General features: G+C 35.4%; 1 protein-coding gene across 2 annotated transcripts in view; it reads right to left on the bottom strand.

Annotated features, from left to right (window-relative positions):
* ANOS1 (anosmin 1) overlaps positions 1-16210 on the bottom strand; it is a 127005-nt gene that overhangs the window by 26636 nt on the left and 84159 nt on the right. For both annotated transcript variants that reach the window (XM_031596120.2, XM_090125946.1), the window contains 3 exons: positions 14837-14966; positions 4584-4786; positions 1956-2103 (listed from right to left, as the gene is read on the bottom strand). In XM_031596120.2, coding sequence (XP_031451980.1) covers positions 1956-2103; positions 4584-4786; positions 14837-14966 — 481 coding nt within the window. The remainder of the gene's footprint in view (positions 1-1955; positions 2104-4583; positions 4787-14836; positions 14967-16210) is intronic.

Here is a 16210-nt window from a genome sequence, read left to right as displayed (position 1 = left end):
TCTCCCAGCACAACCCCATTATTGACATATCAACAATATCAGAGAGAGTTGATAGAGCACCACCAGTGAAACAGTTTCTTATCGTAAAGAAAAAGTAAGGAATGACATCTACACAGGCAAAGTACAAGCTCAGTTATACCAGCTCCAGTTTAGAGGGACTGCATTATGCAGAAAGTCTTCATTTAATGTTTTGAAAGACTATAACCTAACTATAACTATCAGGTCTAATAATAAAGCTTGCTGAACATCAGTTGATTAATTAGCCTTGCTTCCAAGAGGGGAAAATTTAGAAGGCTATTCTCATAGTAAAATGAGGGAAATAAATTAATAGCTTCCAGAATAAAGCCCTGCCTCAGACTCATGTGAAATTCAGGTATCAGCCCACTCCTGGGACATTATTTCTACATAAAGTAGACTCAGTTACATGTTCTTCTTTGGAGCTGTAATTTAATCTGGCAAAATAACAGTAGTATGATATCATGCATGTTCCTGAAAACTAGGTCATTTCTGTGGGCAATGCCAGAAAACACAGGTACAGTCAAGGTGAGCCAGTGGAAAGGCAAAATGTTTGTATTCACTTATATAGTGCTTCACCAAGGATTCAACATAAACTTGCCTTATGTCCACACTGTGCAGATTCAAGCTCATTTTCTGCTATGACTTCCAAGAAAAGGCAATACATTCAAGATACCAAAGTTTGGCCCTTTGCTGTCTCTAAAATGGCCCAAAAAGGTTGTAAAATTGAGCTTAATATAGCGAGAGAATGGAAGGAAATGGATTTTAAGTCTGTTTTATCTTCTTGGTGCATTAAAACAGGAAACAACTGTAGATGCAGAGGTCTGTCCTAGGTAGCAATTAATTTAAAGTGTTTTATACATGTCCAAACAAAATATACATGCAGAAGGGTCCAGGAAAAATATCAATCAGTTAGTTAGATGAGGCTATTTAGGGTGAATGTAATGTTATGAAAATGGTGCCAAAAAATTGATTGTACTTTAAAATCAAAAAGTAAATGGATAGAAAATGAAACAATCAGGAAAGAATATTAGAAATGATATCCCTAGCATCTTCTTATCAGAGTTTTGCTTTATTGCCTTATTGATTAATCAGAGATGTATCAGAAGTTAAGACAGTAACTCAGTATTGTATTGCAATTATAAAAACATTTACTAAGACTCAGTTTACTCACTTATTCAGATACAATCTTAAATTACATTGTCATAGTAAAATGAGAGAAAGAAATTCAATAGCTTGCTTAATGCTACTTTGGCTGTATGCCATAATAATGCATAGTAATGGCACCTGGGATTCTTTTCCACTTACCAGAACGAAGTTGAACTGAACATTGCTTTAACATGTGAAGTTTTAAAAATCTTAAAAAGAAATAATCTGACCTCTAAAGATATCAAGATTTTAAATTTGAATTTTTGTGCTGTGTAATAATTTCTTGAAAATTCATTTATCAGGCACAAAAAAATTAAGATTCTCCAACAGAAGAGTCAATGTTTTATCTCAGTTCCTACAAAGTACACATATGTATGGTTCAAAAACTGGAATTCATAGGCTAGTCAAAATAGTCAGGATTTCGAAAACCACTGCAAGTCAAAACCGTCCAGTTAAGAGAAAGATATAGAAATGGATTTACAGCAGCCAGTAAGAAATATTGCAAGGATTTATAGATGTATTGCATTTTTAAAGTCTTAACATCACAGTGGTGCAAATGCATTCATTTTCATTGCATTTCTCTAAGGTTAGTAGGAACTAAGAAAAAGAAATAGGCAAAAATTCTTATCAAGCTTTAGCAGGAAATTTAACTTCAACGTCATCAAGATGAGATTACTCTGCTATCAAACAGCCAGCTTAAAGAAAATAATTTAAGAAATCACTACTTGAAACATTCAAATTCCAGTTAAAGAAGAGATAAAGCATTCAGGTGTCTGAATACAATTACTCACTATTATTCCTGTTGTCCTGTGTCGTGCTAAAATGAAGAGAAACCTTAGCACTTTTAAGGCGTATCTGACCCCAGCGTGTTACTGCCTGTAGTTCTACATTGTAGTTGCTGTTGGGTTGGAGTCCCTCCAGGACCACATAATTTTGGGGCTATAATAGAGAATATATATATATATATAAAGAAGTTATAGTAGTACTGAAACACAGGCTTGTATTAAAAGCAGGATTGTTATCTTAGGCACACTACTCTTTCAAAATTAGAAAAGAAAACTTATGTATAAATTTCAGGAGAACAAAAGTTTGCTTCTTTAAAACTATATTTCATTGTACTCTACTTTTCTTTGTCATTTTTTGTAGTACTAACCTTATTGACATTTACAGAATTTCAGTAATTCCTTGGCAAATATAATTACTTACAATTAAGGTTGTAATTATATATATATGCATACACACACACACACACACAAAATACAAAATAAAAAAATACTTTCTTTGGTATGCCAAAATTATTTCAGTCAAAGAAATTAAAACTCATTCATCCACAATTTATTTTTGTATTAGCAAAGCAATTGACAACTTAGTCTTGAGATAGCTAGTCTGAAAACAGTTACATACGATGTTCAATACACTTATTATTTTCTATAAAATGTTTAAAAATAAACAAAAAAAACCCATGCCAACCATCCAAAGAATGTGCTAATTGGTAAGGATTATTTTCCTCTATGGAATGAAAAACAAAAAATCAAAAATACACTTTAATGGAAGTGTATGTGAGTAGGGCAATCTGTAACTTAAAATACTTCCCATAATATTGCAAAGAAGAGACAAGGCTACTCAATATTTTTATGTTACGTTTGTAAATATTTTTTTAATATTTATAAAACTGTCCTTCTAGCCCATGTCTCAGACAGAAGAATCCATGTTTTCATAGTAATTCATTGTGAAACTGAAGTTTACCCATCAATCCAGAGTAAAGATAACCGTATACTGCCACATTTAACAGTTAAGGGATTATCAAAAGTGTTTCAAATCAGTCATGTCCACTTGTTTGTGCTGAAATATTTACTATTGACTATAATTCTAAAGGTTTTACTCAAATTATTTGAGTATTTTCATAGAGAAATCACTATAAAATGATTTGTATTAGACTAAATTTGAACTAGTCTATTTCTAAAGGCAAAATCTGGATAAAGAAAATTTTCAATGTTCTTTTAAAAACAAGATTTTTTAACCTTGTTTTATATTTTCTGTAGTGCTGATTTCTAGATTGAATATTTCTATCATATTCACTGGCAAGCAATAGCCTGAGCAGTGTCCTATGGGGGCAGTCTAAATCTCATTGCCGTACAGTTTCATGCAATCCTGCAGAAGAAAAAGAGCACAGGGGCAGGATTAGCATAAAAGATATTTTAAGAGTTTACCTTTCCGTTGAAATACATTTTGGTTCTCTTGAATTTCCTTATATTCAAGTTCGGACCTTGCTACCAATTAATGCTAGGAAGGTCTCTAGCCAATGGAATCTTTCCTCAGAAACATAAATTCTACAACCTAGCAAATTCCAACTCTATTCCTATCTTGCTAATAGGATTTTTAAAAACTACAAGAACTTCTTTTCTGTGCATGTTTACTATGGCTTTGTGGATTTTCTATTCCTAAATATCTGACTTGAGTAGAAACAAAGAGCCAAGTTATCACGGTTGCTGAAAAGAATCCACATTATTTCCAGTGGTGGGTATATTTCCTTTTCCCTCTTTCCCACTGTAGAGCTAGTGATGATGGCTGCAGCCTCTAGACCCTGAACCCTATTAGTTCCCATTAGAAGGGATGGGTCCACAGTGCTCATCCAGTGGTGGGTCTACTATGTCCTATGCAACTCATAATAATATAACAAGAATACAACCTACACTGCTTTCATGTTTTGCAGGTTTTGGTGGCTAAGGGATAGAGGGACTGTTGCTCAATAGCTGTCATTCATCAAGCAGAGCCAAAACAGTGTTAACACAGACATGGAAACAATTTCTCACAATGCATTAATAAAAGTAATTCCAGATAAAAAAGTCCAGACTTTTATTTGTGATACTGTGCAATATGCTTAAGGAAATGACAGCAAGATTTAATACAGTGAAATATGTCACATCTTTGTCACAACAGATTATTTAAATGCTTATTAATCTTTGCCTTGGGCCCCTACTGATTATTTAATGGTCATTCTATACAACGGTGTCTTGAGTTTTGTTTACAAACTGAAAAAATAATGCAACAGATTATGTTAATGTTTCTTAAATGAAACTTTCTATCTTTCAGAAGCGTGGTAAAATAAACCCTGCTTTAGAGGAGAAAAAGCAATGAACTTGCTAGCCATCTCTCCTGCAAAATCTTATACTTGCCTGCATTTTAAGACAGAAGTCTGCTTTTTTCCTTGAGTTCAGTGAAGCAAAGGAATTAAGGTATCAAATTTGTCTGTGGGGTTGGTGATCTTAAAAATTAAGGCAATTACTTTCCAAGCAGTTGAAATTATTGCAATTTATCACATTTTTCTTACTTATACTCTGTTTATTTCATGCCAGAAATAAGTTTGAATGTTCCAAAATTAATACATAGTCATATTTCTGTTTCATTTTCTTTCTTACCCCATCAGTAATCTTCCTTCTCTTTTTTTTAGCTGGAATCACATATTTGCTATAAGTCCAGCTCCAGAAAACTTTGTAGTGGTGCACTGGGATATCAGGCTCTTCTGGAAGATCCCAAGTAATCATTACATTAACAGTTCCATCATTGTTTGCACTGATATTGGCAATTCTGATATTAGATGGAGCTGGTGGAGCGGATGGATCTGAAATTAAAAATAAAGTAGAATCAAATAATCTTAAAAAATCTTAAGTAAAGATCACTCTTAAGTAAATTAAAAATCATATTAATCTTACGTATTTACTAGTCATACAAAATCTGTATTAAACATTCTCAATGCACTTAAGAACATTCAGGCAAAAACTTCACACAGATGAGATGGCTTTTTGCAAATTCTACAAATCCAAACTTTACTAAAAATACAACTATGTATGCACATGTAGGATTATAATTATTCTATGCCATTGTTATGTTCACAAATGTGATAAAGTTTCATCATAATGTACTAAATTATTAGGCTTATTTCTGGCATTCACTATTATGAATACATAGTGAATGTAAAAACTCTTAGTTCATAAGAACAGAATAAAATCTTGGAGACATCAATATGTCTGTTGTCAGAGAACTGTTGGATGACAATATTTCTAGAGGTTGAATCTTTCTCTGAAATTCTTGTACTGATATCCATTATCATAGACATGTCCTTAGAATAAATATCTATATATCTATATATCTACATATATATATTAATAACAACAGCAGATTCAACCACCCCTGTGATTTATTTCCTTATTCAAATTTCTGTTCAATATTAACTGAGGTGTCGTTCCTTCAATTGCCTATGTGCCAACCCCAGATTTACGGACACCAGATAGTCAAAGGTTCCACTACTGAACAATTTCTAATACTGAATGTTAGGTCCTTGTGGTCCAACCATACAATATACTGGCTGAGTCGTGTGAATAAGTGGAAATTTTTCATCTGAACTTTTGAAAGTCAAATCTGCTATCATCTGAATCTTACTTTTTAGTCACAGTTCTCAATCTAAGTAACCTTGGAAACATTACAAAAAATGTTATCAAGAGTGAATATGGCAATATACTTTTTTTACCAGCACTTTTGTGAAAGAATACTTTAAAAAGTTGTTTGTTTTCTTTAAGTGTCTGTATTAACCAAACATTGCAGGAAAGATATGATGAAAACACACAAATCAATAACTAACTATGTAAACAAATTAAACAGTGGAGCTCAAAAAAATCAAAATATTTCAGGCATACAAAGGAAATGTGTAGTAATTAAGGCATGATATGAAGTTGAAGCCAAGAGATAAACAATGTGATTGAGAAAATCATTTTCACAAAACTTTTCTGCCAAATGAGCCACCACTTATTGCCAGAAATAAAACTGGAGGTGTGCAGAAGATACATCAGGCATTCATTTATGGTGTAGTTCACCTGAATCTTTTCATAATGGTTAATGAGCTGTTAAATGAACTTTCCAGACATACTAAGTTCATCAGATAATCCCTATGACTAATGGTCTCACTGAAAAATTCCATCACCAGGTCATGCAAACTAACACATTCAGGGTTAATAAAGACAACATTTCCTTTTTAAAGATCAGCAAATGTGAAATAATCCCTTATTCCCCTTATTTAACAGGAGACTCCATTAAATAACAATGGATGCTTCTGTTTCCTTATGTGTGTCATTTTAGTTAAATAGTAAAGAATGGTCCTGTTATCTCACACTGGCTGTTAAAAAACCCCCCCATGAGTTTAAGAATTCTTGGAAAAAAACCCCAAATCCTTTCAAGCATCCATCCTCACCAACTTCAAATGTTGGAGTTCTTTTTTTTTTTTTTTAATGCAATGTGACAATGTATTGTGGCCATAAAACATTTATAACCTGAAGTGCAACTGATCGTATTACCACAGGTGAATTATTCAGGTTAACTCCCACAAGTACTATACATCATGTATTATGTATACATAACATATGGGATACAATTAAGGTGTTTTGGAGAATATGTCTTCATGAATGCTCTGACATAAGCCTAAACAATTCTATCTGTACAAAATGTCTTCTGTGTCTACAAAATACTCTGAGAGTCCCCAAAATTCTAAAAGTTAAATGAAATAGTACTTCAGAATAAACTCTTCATAGAACTAAAAGCAAAACACCGAATTTGTTTTTTTCTTCAAAATTCCTTGTTAAGTGTTTCTGGCCCTACAAGAAAAGGAATAGCAATTTTTTTTTGCTAAACCTAGCAAATGCCATTGAAATGAGTCTTTTAAAAGGAGGAAGAAGAACAGTCATAGACGTCACAACAGAAAGGAAGGAGTCCTGAAATTGACAGGCATAAAGAAGCGAGAAATTTGAAAGTACCACATTTTCTAGAAAAAAAAAACAAAAACAAAACAGTAGACTAAGCTGGGGAAAATAATAATCTACGAAGTTTGCTCTAAAATAACGCCTCCTATTTTATTATGTTGGCTCACGAAGTCAGAGGCAAATGTTGGTGATATAACAGTAGGGATTGAACTCTCCTGACAATTCCATTACATGTCATTGCTGTACAACAGCTGGCAGCAGAGTGGCAGTCTGGCAAAATGTTGTCTGAAGTGAAAGTGTGAATGAAGAAAAGGTATGGAGCTGAATTCCTCCGTGTGGAAAAAATGGCAACCACTGATATTCACTGATGCTTGCTGAATGTTTATGGAGACCAAACAGTGGCTGTGAGCACAGTGAGGTGATGAGTGGTGCATTTCAGCCGTGGCGACAGCAATGTGGACAACAAGCCCCATTCTGCACAGCTGTCGCACCATGGAATGAAGAGCACCTTGATCAGCTCATCTTTGTGAATTGATGGATTACAACCAGGGAACTGTGTATATAGTTCAATATAAGCCTAAATGCATTGGAAACAATGGTGGCAATGTTTGAATATTATAACATTCGTGTTAGGCTGTGTTCCACAAGTGCTCATACAGAAACAGAACGAACCACATATGCAGGTTTGTCAGGACCCAGTGAACCAATCCGAGGCTGAAGGTGACAGCTTCCAGGATCGCACTGTTATCAGTAACAAAATGTGGTGTCACCACTACAAGCTGGAGTCAAAACGGCAGCTCACAGAGTGAAGATATGTGAATTTCCCATTGAAGAAAAAGTACCAGACAGTGGATAAAGTGATACGCACTGTCTTTTGGAATAGGTATAGGTAAACCTTCTGGATTTCCTGGAATCTGGACAAACCATCAACTCTGACTGCAATATCATGATGGTGACTAAGATGAAGACTCAAACTTTCAGAGACAGGCTAGAGAAGACAACAATCTTTCTCTTGCAACATGATAACACCAGGATGCATGCCAGTTTGCAGACCATGGAGTCTCATTGCCAGTCTTGGCTGGATTGTCCTACCATATCCACTGTATAGTCTGAATTTGGCATCTTCTGACTTTCATCTGTTCAGACCAATGTAAGATGGTCTGTGTGGACAACATACTCCAAGCAACAACGCTGTTGCAGCAGCTGTGGAAACAGTGGCTCACCTGCACTGATGCAGGTTTTTATGGGAGCAGCATGCAGTCACTTATTCATCACTGGCGAAAATGCGTAACTAATGGTGGTGACTGTTGAAAAATAGTGCTTTGTAGTTGAGAGTTTACTACATCCAATAGTCATGCTGTGCTCTTTGTATATGTATATGTTGCAGCTTCCGTGGAAATAAATAGGAGGCATTAATTTTGGAATGATCTACACAGAAACAAGTAAAATGATCAAAGATGAAAAAATTAGAACAGAACAGAACACAACACATTTGGAAGGGATCTTCAAAGATCATCTAGTGCAGCTGTCTGACCACATCAAGGCTAATCAAAAGTTAAAGTATATTACTAAGGACATTATCCAAATCCCTCTTGAACACTGACAAGCATTACAATTTCACATTTAATCATCTGAAAGAAAGGAGAAAAAAACACAAAAACTAACAAACTATTGTTGGATTTTGGGGAACCAACAATAAAATATTTCCTGGATTCTGGGTACCTGAAATATGAAGCCATTTAGCTAGCACTTTATATCAGCTGAGAACCCATTGCATATTATTTCCATATGATGATGGAATTTATTCATCTAATTCTATGTCTCTCTATACCACTCATCACTTTTATAACTGACAGAACTGTAATTTTTCTACGCCAAAAAACAGGAACATTCATGTTTTCCTCATTTGAAAGGTCTGAAGTAAGACAGAATAGCAACAAGGCAATATATTGTGACCTCTGTTATTACCAAGAAGAAAAACAAACAAACAAGCAAATAAAAAAACACCCCACTCTCAAAAAATGAGAACACCCTAAATATCTCTATAACTCAAGAAAGCAAGCAAAATGCCCTTCTTATATAGCCTTAACAACATATTCCTTCATTAGGCATACACACCATTTATGAGATAATTGTAGTTTATCTCTGTTCTGTTTCGTTTTTTAAGACTTCTCAATTCTATTGGAAAAATAAGAGAAAACTCATTCTTCTGCAAGGCACTCCATTATGCTTATGTCTATCCAGACACAAAAAGCCATAGACAACTTTTGTGCTGAAATATTTCTAAGTCTAGTAACTGGTACTGGACTACAAAGCTTACACACTTTTGTTAACCTGACTATGAAGCTAAACTGGAATTCTAACAACCATCCTGCTATTTGTGTTCATACACTCGTCCCTTTGACTGACTGCCCACATGTATAATTTAGATATGTGAATGTTAAACTACTGGAAGGGCAGTTTTTCAAATTTAAAGTTCTGAAATTTTATTTAAATGCATTTATCTGAGTATTAAATTGAATATTTTGGTTTGCAGAAAGAGTGCTGTTAGTTGCAACTTCTCCTTTGCTGCTTATGCTACAGTTCAAATAAAAGAAAAATCCTTATATATACTAGAAATTTGGCACAGACAATTGTTTTCAAATCTTAAAATATTCTGGTCTCAGCCATCTGACAAGTAAATCACTTCTCACTGCTAGAAATGATAGCTTCATTAGGTCAAGGCTGAGGCTGCTGTTCCAGCACAGGGAGTAAGTACTGCATTTGTCTGCATTGTATCTGGCTTGAGTATACCCAAAGGACTTAAATGCTTGTCTTGCTGGCTACTCAGCCATCACAAGAAAAACTCTGTCTCCAGTCCCCAGAAGGGAGGATTCCTTGCTGTTAATACAAGAATAAAAAAGAAAACTTTCACATCACCATTTCGAAACGCACATCTTTCCACAGTCATATTTTTAAACATAGTGATGGACATTTATATTTTACAAAATTCTTTCTACAAATAGGATCTAGAAGCAGCTTGCCACCTCAGTAAAAAAGCACGTGCAGGGTAAGTACAAGAATTGCACTGTACATTGCTGCAAAACATTCACTTTGGCTTTAAATGTGGCAAGTGTAATGAAAACAGTAAATGATTTAAAATATATATGTCAGAGAGGAAATAATGACATTGAAACATGGAATTTCCATCCTGAGCTGTAAAAATGACAGCAAGTTTGACTCCCGTCTAAACCTTTTCTACTGAGATATTTTTTTTCTCCTTACTTAAAATAGATCATCCATTGTAATCTTTTAAACATTAAGTATACCAACTCTAAAAAATCTGCTGAAACTGCTCTACAGACATGTTTTCAACTATTAAACAGTTCCAAGGCATAAGTAAGAGGACTGGCTTTGCCCAATGGAAATGGCACACATAAACCAGCTGTGCAGCAGTATAAAAAAATCATTGGTCTCAAAGGAGCAACAGAAAGAATTTTATTGCCAGGAGTGGGTGTCTGTTCTGGTTTTACTAACACTCAGTAATGCATGCATGAAATCTCATCCAGCATGGTACTTATGTGCTGTGAAAACAATGTTGTCTGCTTCCTTTTGCTTGACAATTCATCCTGTGTATGCTAGCAGCTGCCTTTATGGTGAAGATAAAAACCTTTAGCAAGGTGGAAGGATCAGGTTTGGGCTCATTGTGTTGATCTTACAGCCCCTTTCAGCCTGTGAAAATAGCACAGGGTCTAACTACAGACCAGAAAGATAATATATTATATGGAAATGCTTAATGCTGGTTCCTCTACTTAACAGTAGTATCTTTTACTGAGAAGTCATTGTCATCATAGAACCTAAAAGCTAGAAAAAATAGTCTAAAAACTCTTACACAAGCTGAATTACTAGTGCCGAACAGCTTCTGGCAATTTGGATTAGGCTATCCAGTGTCCACATAATGGGAGAAAAGAAAATGGAAACATAGCTTTTTTTTTTTTTTTTTTTCCTAAATAGACTTATTTTTGGACTGTAGGATCAGTTCTCTCCTCCTTCCAAACTAACTGAAACAGCTTGGAGAGGATCAGTTAAACTCTGAGAAGTATATTCTTATCTTTGGGGATCAAAAATATTCTGCCAGACATTCTGTTAGCTTTTTGCTGTTGCTGCAAATTATTGTCAGTCAGTGGAAGATGAAAAGGAAAGCAAACACAATAAATAAAAAAAAAAGTGAAGTGGAAATCACTATCAAGGATACCAGGAAGCTTTGATCCATTTTCGCTGACAGTACCAACCTGAAAATCCATGTACAGAGTCCTACTTTTAGGAAAAGGATAAAACATTCTCCTAGGTGCTGTATTAACTCCATCTTCTGGCTATCTGCTCTAAGGAGATATGTATAACCTATTCTACGTTCCTTGTAACTTTGGTATCAAATTATGGCAAAATAAAGCATTGCTTTGTTCCCTACAAAGAGCTATGCAAGATAGGCCAATATAAATGCTTTGTCTCTTTTTATAGGAATAAATAAACAGCATAAAAAATTCTCACAGTTTATGCTCTGAACCTTTCATAAATTATTTATCTCAGCTGTGTCACTTTGATTATTTATTATTTACATACTGATTCCATAAATGAATACATAAGGCAGTGTAAAATAGCTAATAAACCTTCACCTCAGCTGTTCACAGTATAAGACTAACTTATATAAGACTACAGCAGATAAATAATCAAAACACAAGTAGGTGAAGAATGGTGTAGAACCTTTATAGCTGAAATGCTTGGTGAAATGCTCTTCTGTCTTCCTAGTTTTATATTTTTCGTGACTGGGATATTAAACTAATTTGGATAATAAGGAGTTTTTTAGTGAAAGAAAAATTATTACATAACTCAGAAGATGTAAAATTATTTTGAATTTTAAAAAGATCTTGCTTTGTTGTATCTACTTAGAAATCACATTTTTTGTATTTGCAAAAGACACAAAACAGTATAAACAGCATCATAATTACCAGACAAGTAAGTCACTCTCTAAGTAATTTTGGCACCAATGTTTCTGAATTTTTTTTTTTTTTTTAACAGCTTAAAATATTTAGTGACAGAGATTTTGTGGTTCCATACTGTTCCCAATATTCTGATTACATATCACATTTGTCCCCACTTATGAGCAACTGGTATAAGTTTAACATCTTGTGTGAGAAACTGTTTTAGGAATTGCTGTCACATTTCCTAATCAAAGGATTTCCTTTTGAAAAAAAAAGAAAAAAAGTTGCTAAATCTGATGAAGATGATAAATCCTCTCTTGGTCTTTGGTGCAACATAATGAAACAGTACAAGAACTGATACGAGTTTCTGTCCACACTTCACACAAATGTCCCAAAGAGAGTCAACAAACTTCCAAAAGGGAGGTGCCAAAATCCTCCTTCCTTTTCGATAACAGAGGTTAAATATGCCAGTAGGAGATCAGCAGGAATGAGCAGATGCTGGCACCCAAAAAACAGGCACATGTGATCAGTAGTTTTTTGCCTCTCTGCCAGGCAGGAGCAGCCACTTCCCACTGAGTTCCAAAGTTATAATAAATAGTCTAACTATAATTGTTTGTGCTATGAGTGCCTACTCAGGGAGATGGAGGCTGAGAGATACTGACAAGCTAGTGTCATTCCTGACAGTCACCACAGTCATTTAATGCTTCCAGATTTCATCTCGTAAACGTGGTATCTTTGCAATAGCCGCTAACATAACAAAGCTTCTAAAATACTCAAATGAATGGATGGAATAAGATGACTCTGACTACAAAGCTGACAGCTAACTGTATTCCTTTTGTTTGCTTGGCAGTTCACAATGTTCTGTCATGTGCAGGAGCTTAGATTTGAAAACTGTTATTGTGAGGGTAACAGTAGGTGAGGGTTACTGCCAATTTTTGAACAGAAATAGTTGTGTATTTTCTACTGTTTCATTTGTTATGAAACAGCATGCAGATGTTCTGCTAGCTTCTGTACTTCTCACAAAGTCCTAGAAGTGCTCAAAGTGCTCTCTGCCCACCTGACAGCCATGAGCAGTACTACTAGAGAGCAAATGCTTCAGGAGTAACTGCAGAAAGTGCAGAAGAAGTGGGCTGTGCTATCTAAAATACAGTCATTTCAAAACCTCAAGCTCCTGAAAATCACTGCCAGGTAGGAGATTATTCTGAAGAAATATCTCTGTATGCTTATTATGCTGTCACACTGTTCTCCAAAAACCCATTTATGGACAGGGTCAGATATTGAGCTAAAGAGATGTTCAGTATGACTTAACACAGATGTTCTTATGTTCATTACTAATGTAGGTGTTTTGAACAATATGCTCCTGTGGTGAGCCCAACCATCAGGGACGTGTTTTGAACATAATTTTATACAACTGTCATGCTCAAGCCAAAATCCCAGTGTTATCATGATATATCTTTATGTAACTGCAGTTGTAGTGTTTTCAATCAGAATCGTTGGAAAATCTCTAGCAATTCAGAAAAACAACTGACTGTGGTATGAGTTTAAAAGAAAGCCGGTGCCCAATTCAGCAATGAAGAACTCTATCTGTTTAACTGCATCTCAGGAGAAAAATCAGAGAAAGCTACTGCTGCTGCTGAGTCCCTGCAGTAAGCTCATCATAGTTTGGATGAACTGCATTTTTTATGTCACTGAAACTGTGTGCTAGAAATTGTAACAAATTCTTAAAATAATACTTTGTCTCACAGCAATAGTGGGATGACCATGCCAACAAACCTTCTTATCAGATATGAGGTTATAGCATTAAAAATTATTGAGCTGAATGTAAGCTTATTCAGTAAATAATTAAAACATCCATATTATCAAAAGCTCTTGCATGCTTATACAACTGTACCTACAGTAAGATTTTTTTCTAGGATTGATTATGACCAAAAAGAAAGAATAAGCTAACATGAAAACCCATAAATAGCAACTGTTTCTACTGCAAATCAACTCTACAGGAGAAAGAAATACATTAATTATTCTTTATAAAAGTGTAAAGATTCTGTCACTACCAAAACAAAGACATGTCTATCTATTATAAACTTCACTTCCATTAGTAATATTGTGAAGACTGTTAAATCTCATTGTTTGGCACCAAAGCCAACTAGCATGGTCTGGCTATTTCCAGACTATTACCTTTCTGTAAGAGAGGGTGACCGCATCCAGATTACTGGGGATGGTTTCTGGCCTGTGATACCGTGCTTGAAAGTCATCTGGAAAAGCTCTAATTCACATGGGTCAAAAGTGCATCAGAAAAAACACTTCATAGGAGGGGAGATCTGTTTGAGCTCTCATCTTCCCAGTACCAATTACTGATCCATTTTCAAAGTTACTGCCCAAATACATCCCTTGACAAATCAAGCAACAGCAACAAAAATTCCTGCAACACTTAATGGACTGGCTAACATGCCTTCCCAATGAAAAGTAACATGCTGCTAAATACACCCTTATTATCCCTAAGCCCTTATGATTAGTTCTAAAAGGGAGGGAGTCATATTAAGACAGCCCCTATTTCCATTAGAACAATGATACTCCAGTTACTTAAATGTAGGTGACAAATATTTCTGTACTCGGCTAAACATATGACAGTAACAAATTTCCTGTAACTATAAAGGAACATAAGAGGGATCTCTTGGAATCTTGGAATAAAACACTGAAAACCCATCTCCATGTTTCGTGGTCAGGGTCTTGTTGTTTGATACCAATAGCACGGAAAATGTCTAAAAGGAGGTTTATTTATTGAGATTCCTTATTGATAAAAAGAATAATGATACCATTAACATGTAATTCTTGAGCAGACTTCAAACAAACCTCACACCATTTCTAAAACTAATGTCAAAACAAACAAAAGCCCCATTTCCTGCCACAAAAACAGGCAGCACTCCACATTTGAGCAAGCAGAAGATGTAGGGAACCAAAACTCACCTTTGGAGGAGCGGAAGTGCTTGCTGGGTGCCGTGAAGCCCCTTGTCCCATGCACGTTCACAGCGGCCACGCGGAACTGGTACCACCTGCTTGCTCTGATGTCTGACAGCTGAACCCGCTCATCTGTTGTCTGGTGGGGAAAATGTCATGGTTATGGTCAGCTTAGATGGGGCTAGTTGTGCTCTCTACAATGTAACACCCATCTGTCATACTGGGAGGTAGCAGTTGTGTCAGCAGTTGTGAACAAAACCATGTCACCACCAAATTTTACAGTGTATTGCAGATCTCTTCTAGAAAAGAGACATTTAGAAAATTAGTCAAGTGTTAAATTCACAAAATGATTTTTTCAGTTATCATAACCTTCACCAAACAGATAGGACTTAGCTAATCAGCTGATGATTTTTTAGGGAACTCATTACCCCAAGTCAATGGACTCATTTCTCCAGACCCTAAAGAGTCAGGCCTCCAAATGACTTCACAAAATCCACCCCTGAAAAGCCACCAACTGGTTCATAGGAAACACAAAGCCCTCAGGTAATGAAAGTGAATCTTCCTTCAGATCTTTGGCACTTAGGTCAAAATGACAATAGTAGCCTTAACTCTTCTCTGCAGACTTTTCTTAGGTCACAGGAGATGATCTTTTCTCCAACACACTCACTGCTGGTGTGTCATCAGTTCCATTTCCAACATCTGCAGTGAGTGTCTTAACTACTGACATATAGAAAAAGTATAAATGCACTCTGAACTCTTTCAGTAGGAGGTGCTTTAAGCACTCTTATTCTGAGGCCTGTTTTTATTCTTTTCCTTTAAGCTTTTAAGCAGCTGGCTTGTACACTTTCTGATTTTTCTAAGGTACAAACATCAGAACTGAACACAGCCTTCTGATAACAGCTCAATCACTACCAAGTACAGGAGAAATAGTGTCTGTAGAGCTCATCAGAAACTATTTGTGGCTATTTTACATTTAAAGTTACCTTTCAATTATCCAAATTTCATTTAACAGCTCTCACTATTGCTGTTTTAATACTTTAATCAAAAAACACATAAGCTTGAAATAAATGTCTTGCACATGTCTAAATAAACTGCACAACAAATACTAAATATCATTATGACCCAAGATGAAATCTCATTATCAAGTTTATTGGCATTTATTTATTTTTATAACAGTTGTTTTCTGTAACTTCAAAAACCTACCATATAAGATTCAGCATCACTTCAATGATGCCAAGTACTTCCAGAAGAAGGACAATGCAGTTATCTGAGAAACTCAATACAGCTTCACAAAGTGCCTGATCAGTCTGCTAGCCTTCTACAATAGGGTGACTACATCAGTCAACAAGGGAAGACCAGTTGAGTCTACCTGGACTTCTCTAA

The sequence above is a fragment of the Phasianus colchicus genome, chromosome 1, assembly GCF_987193195.1.
Source record: "Phasianus colchicus chromosome 1, bPhaCol1.hap1.1, whole genome shotgun sequence".
Classification (NCBI taxonomy): Eukaryota; Metazoa; Chordata; class Aves; order Galliformes; family Phasianidae; genus Phasianus; species Phasianus colchicus.
Note: the sequence above shows the minus strand (reverse complement) of the source record. Positions and strands in the feature narration are given on the sequence as shown.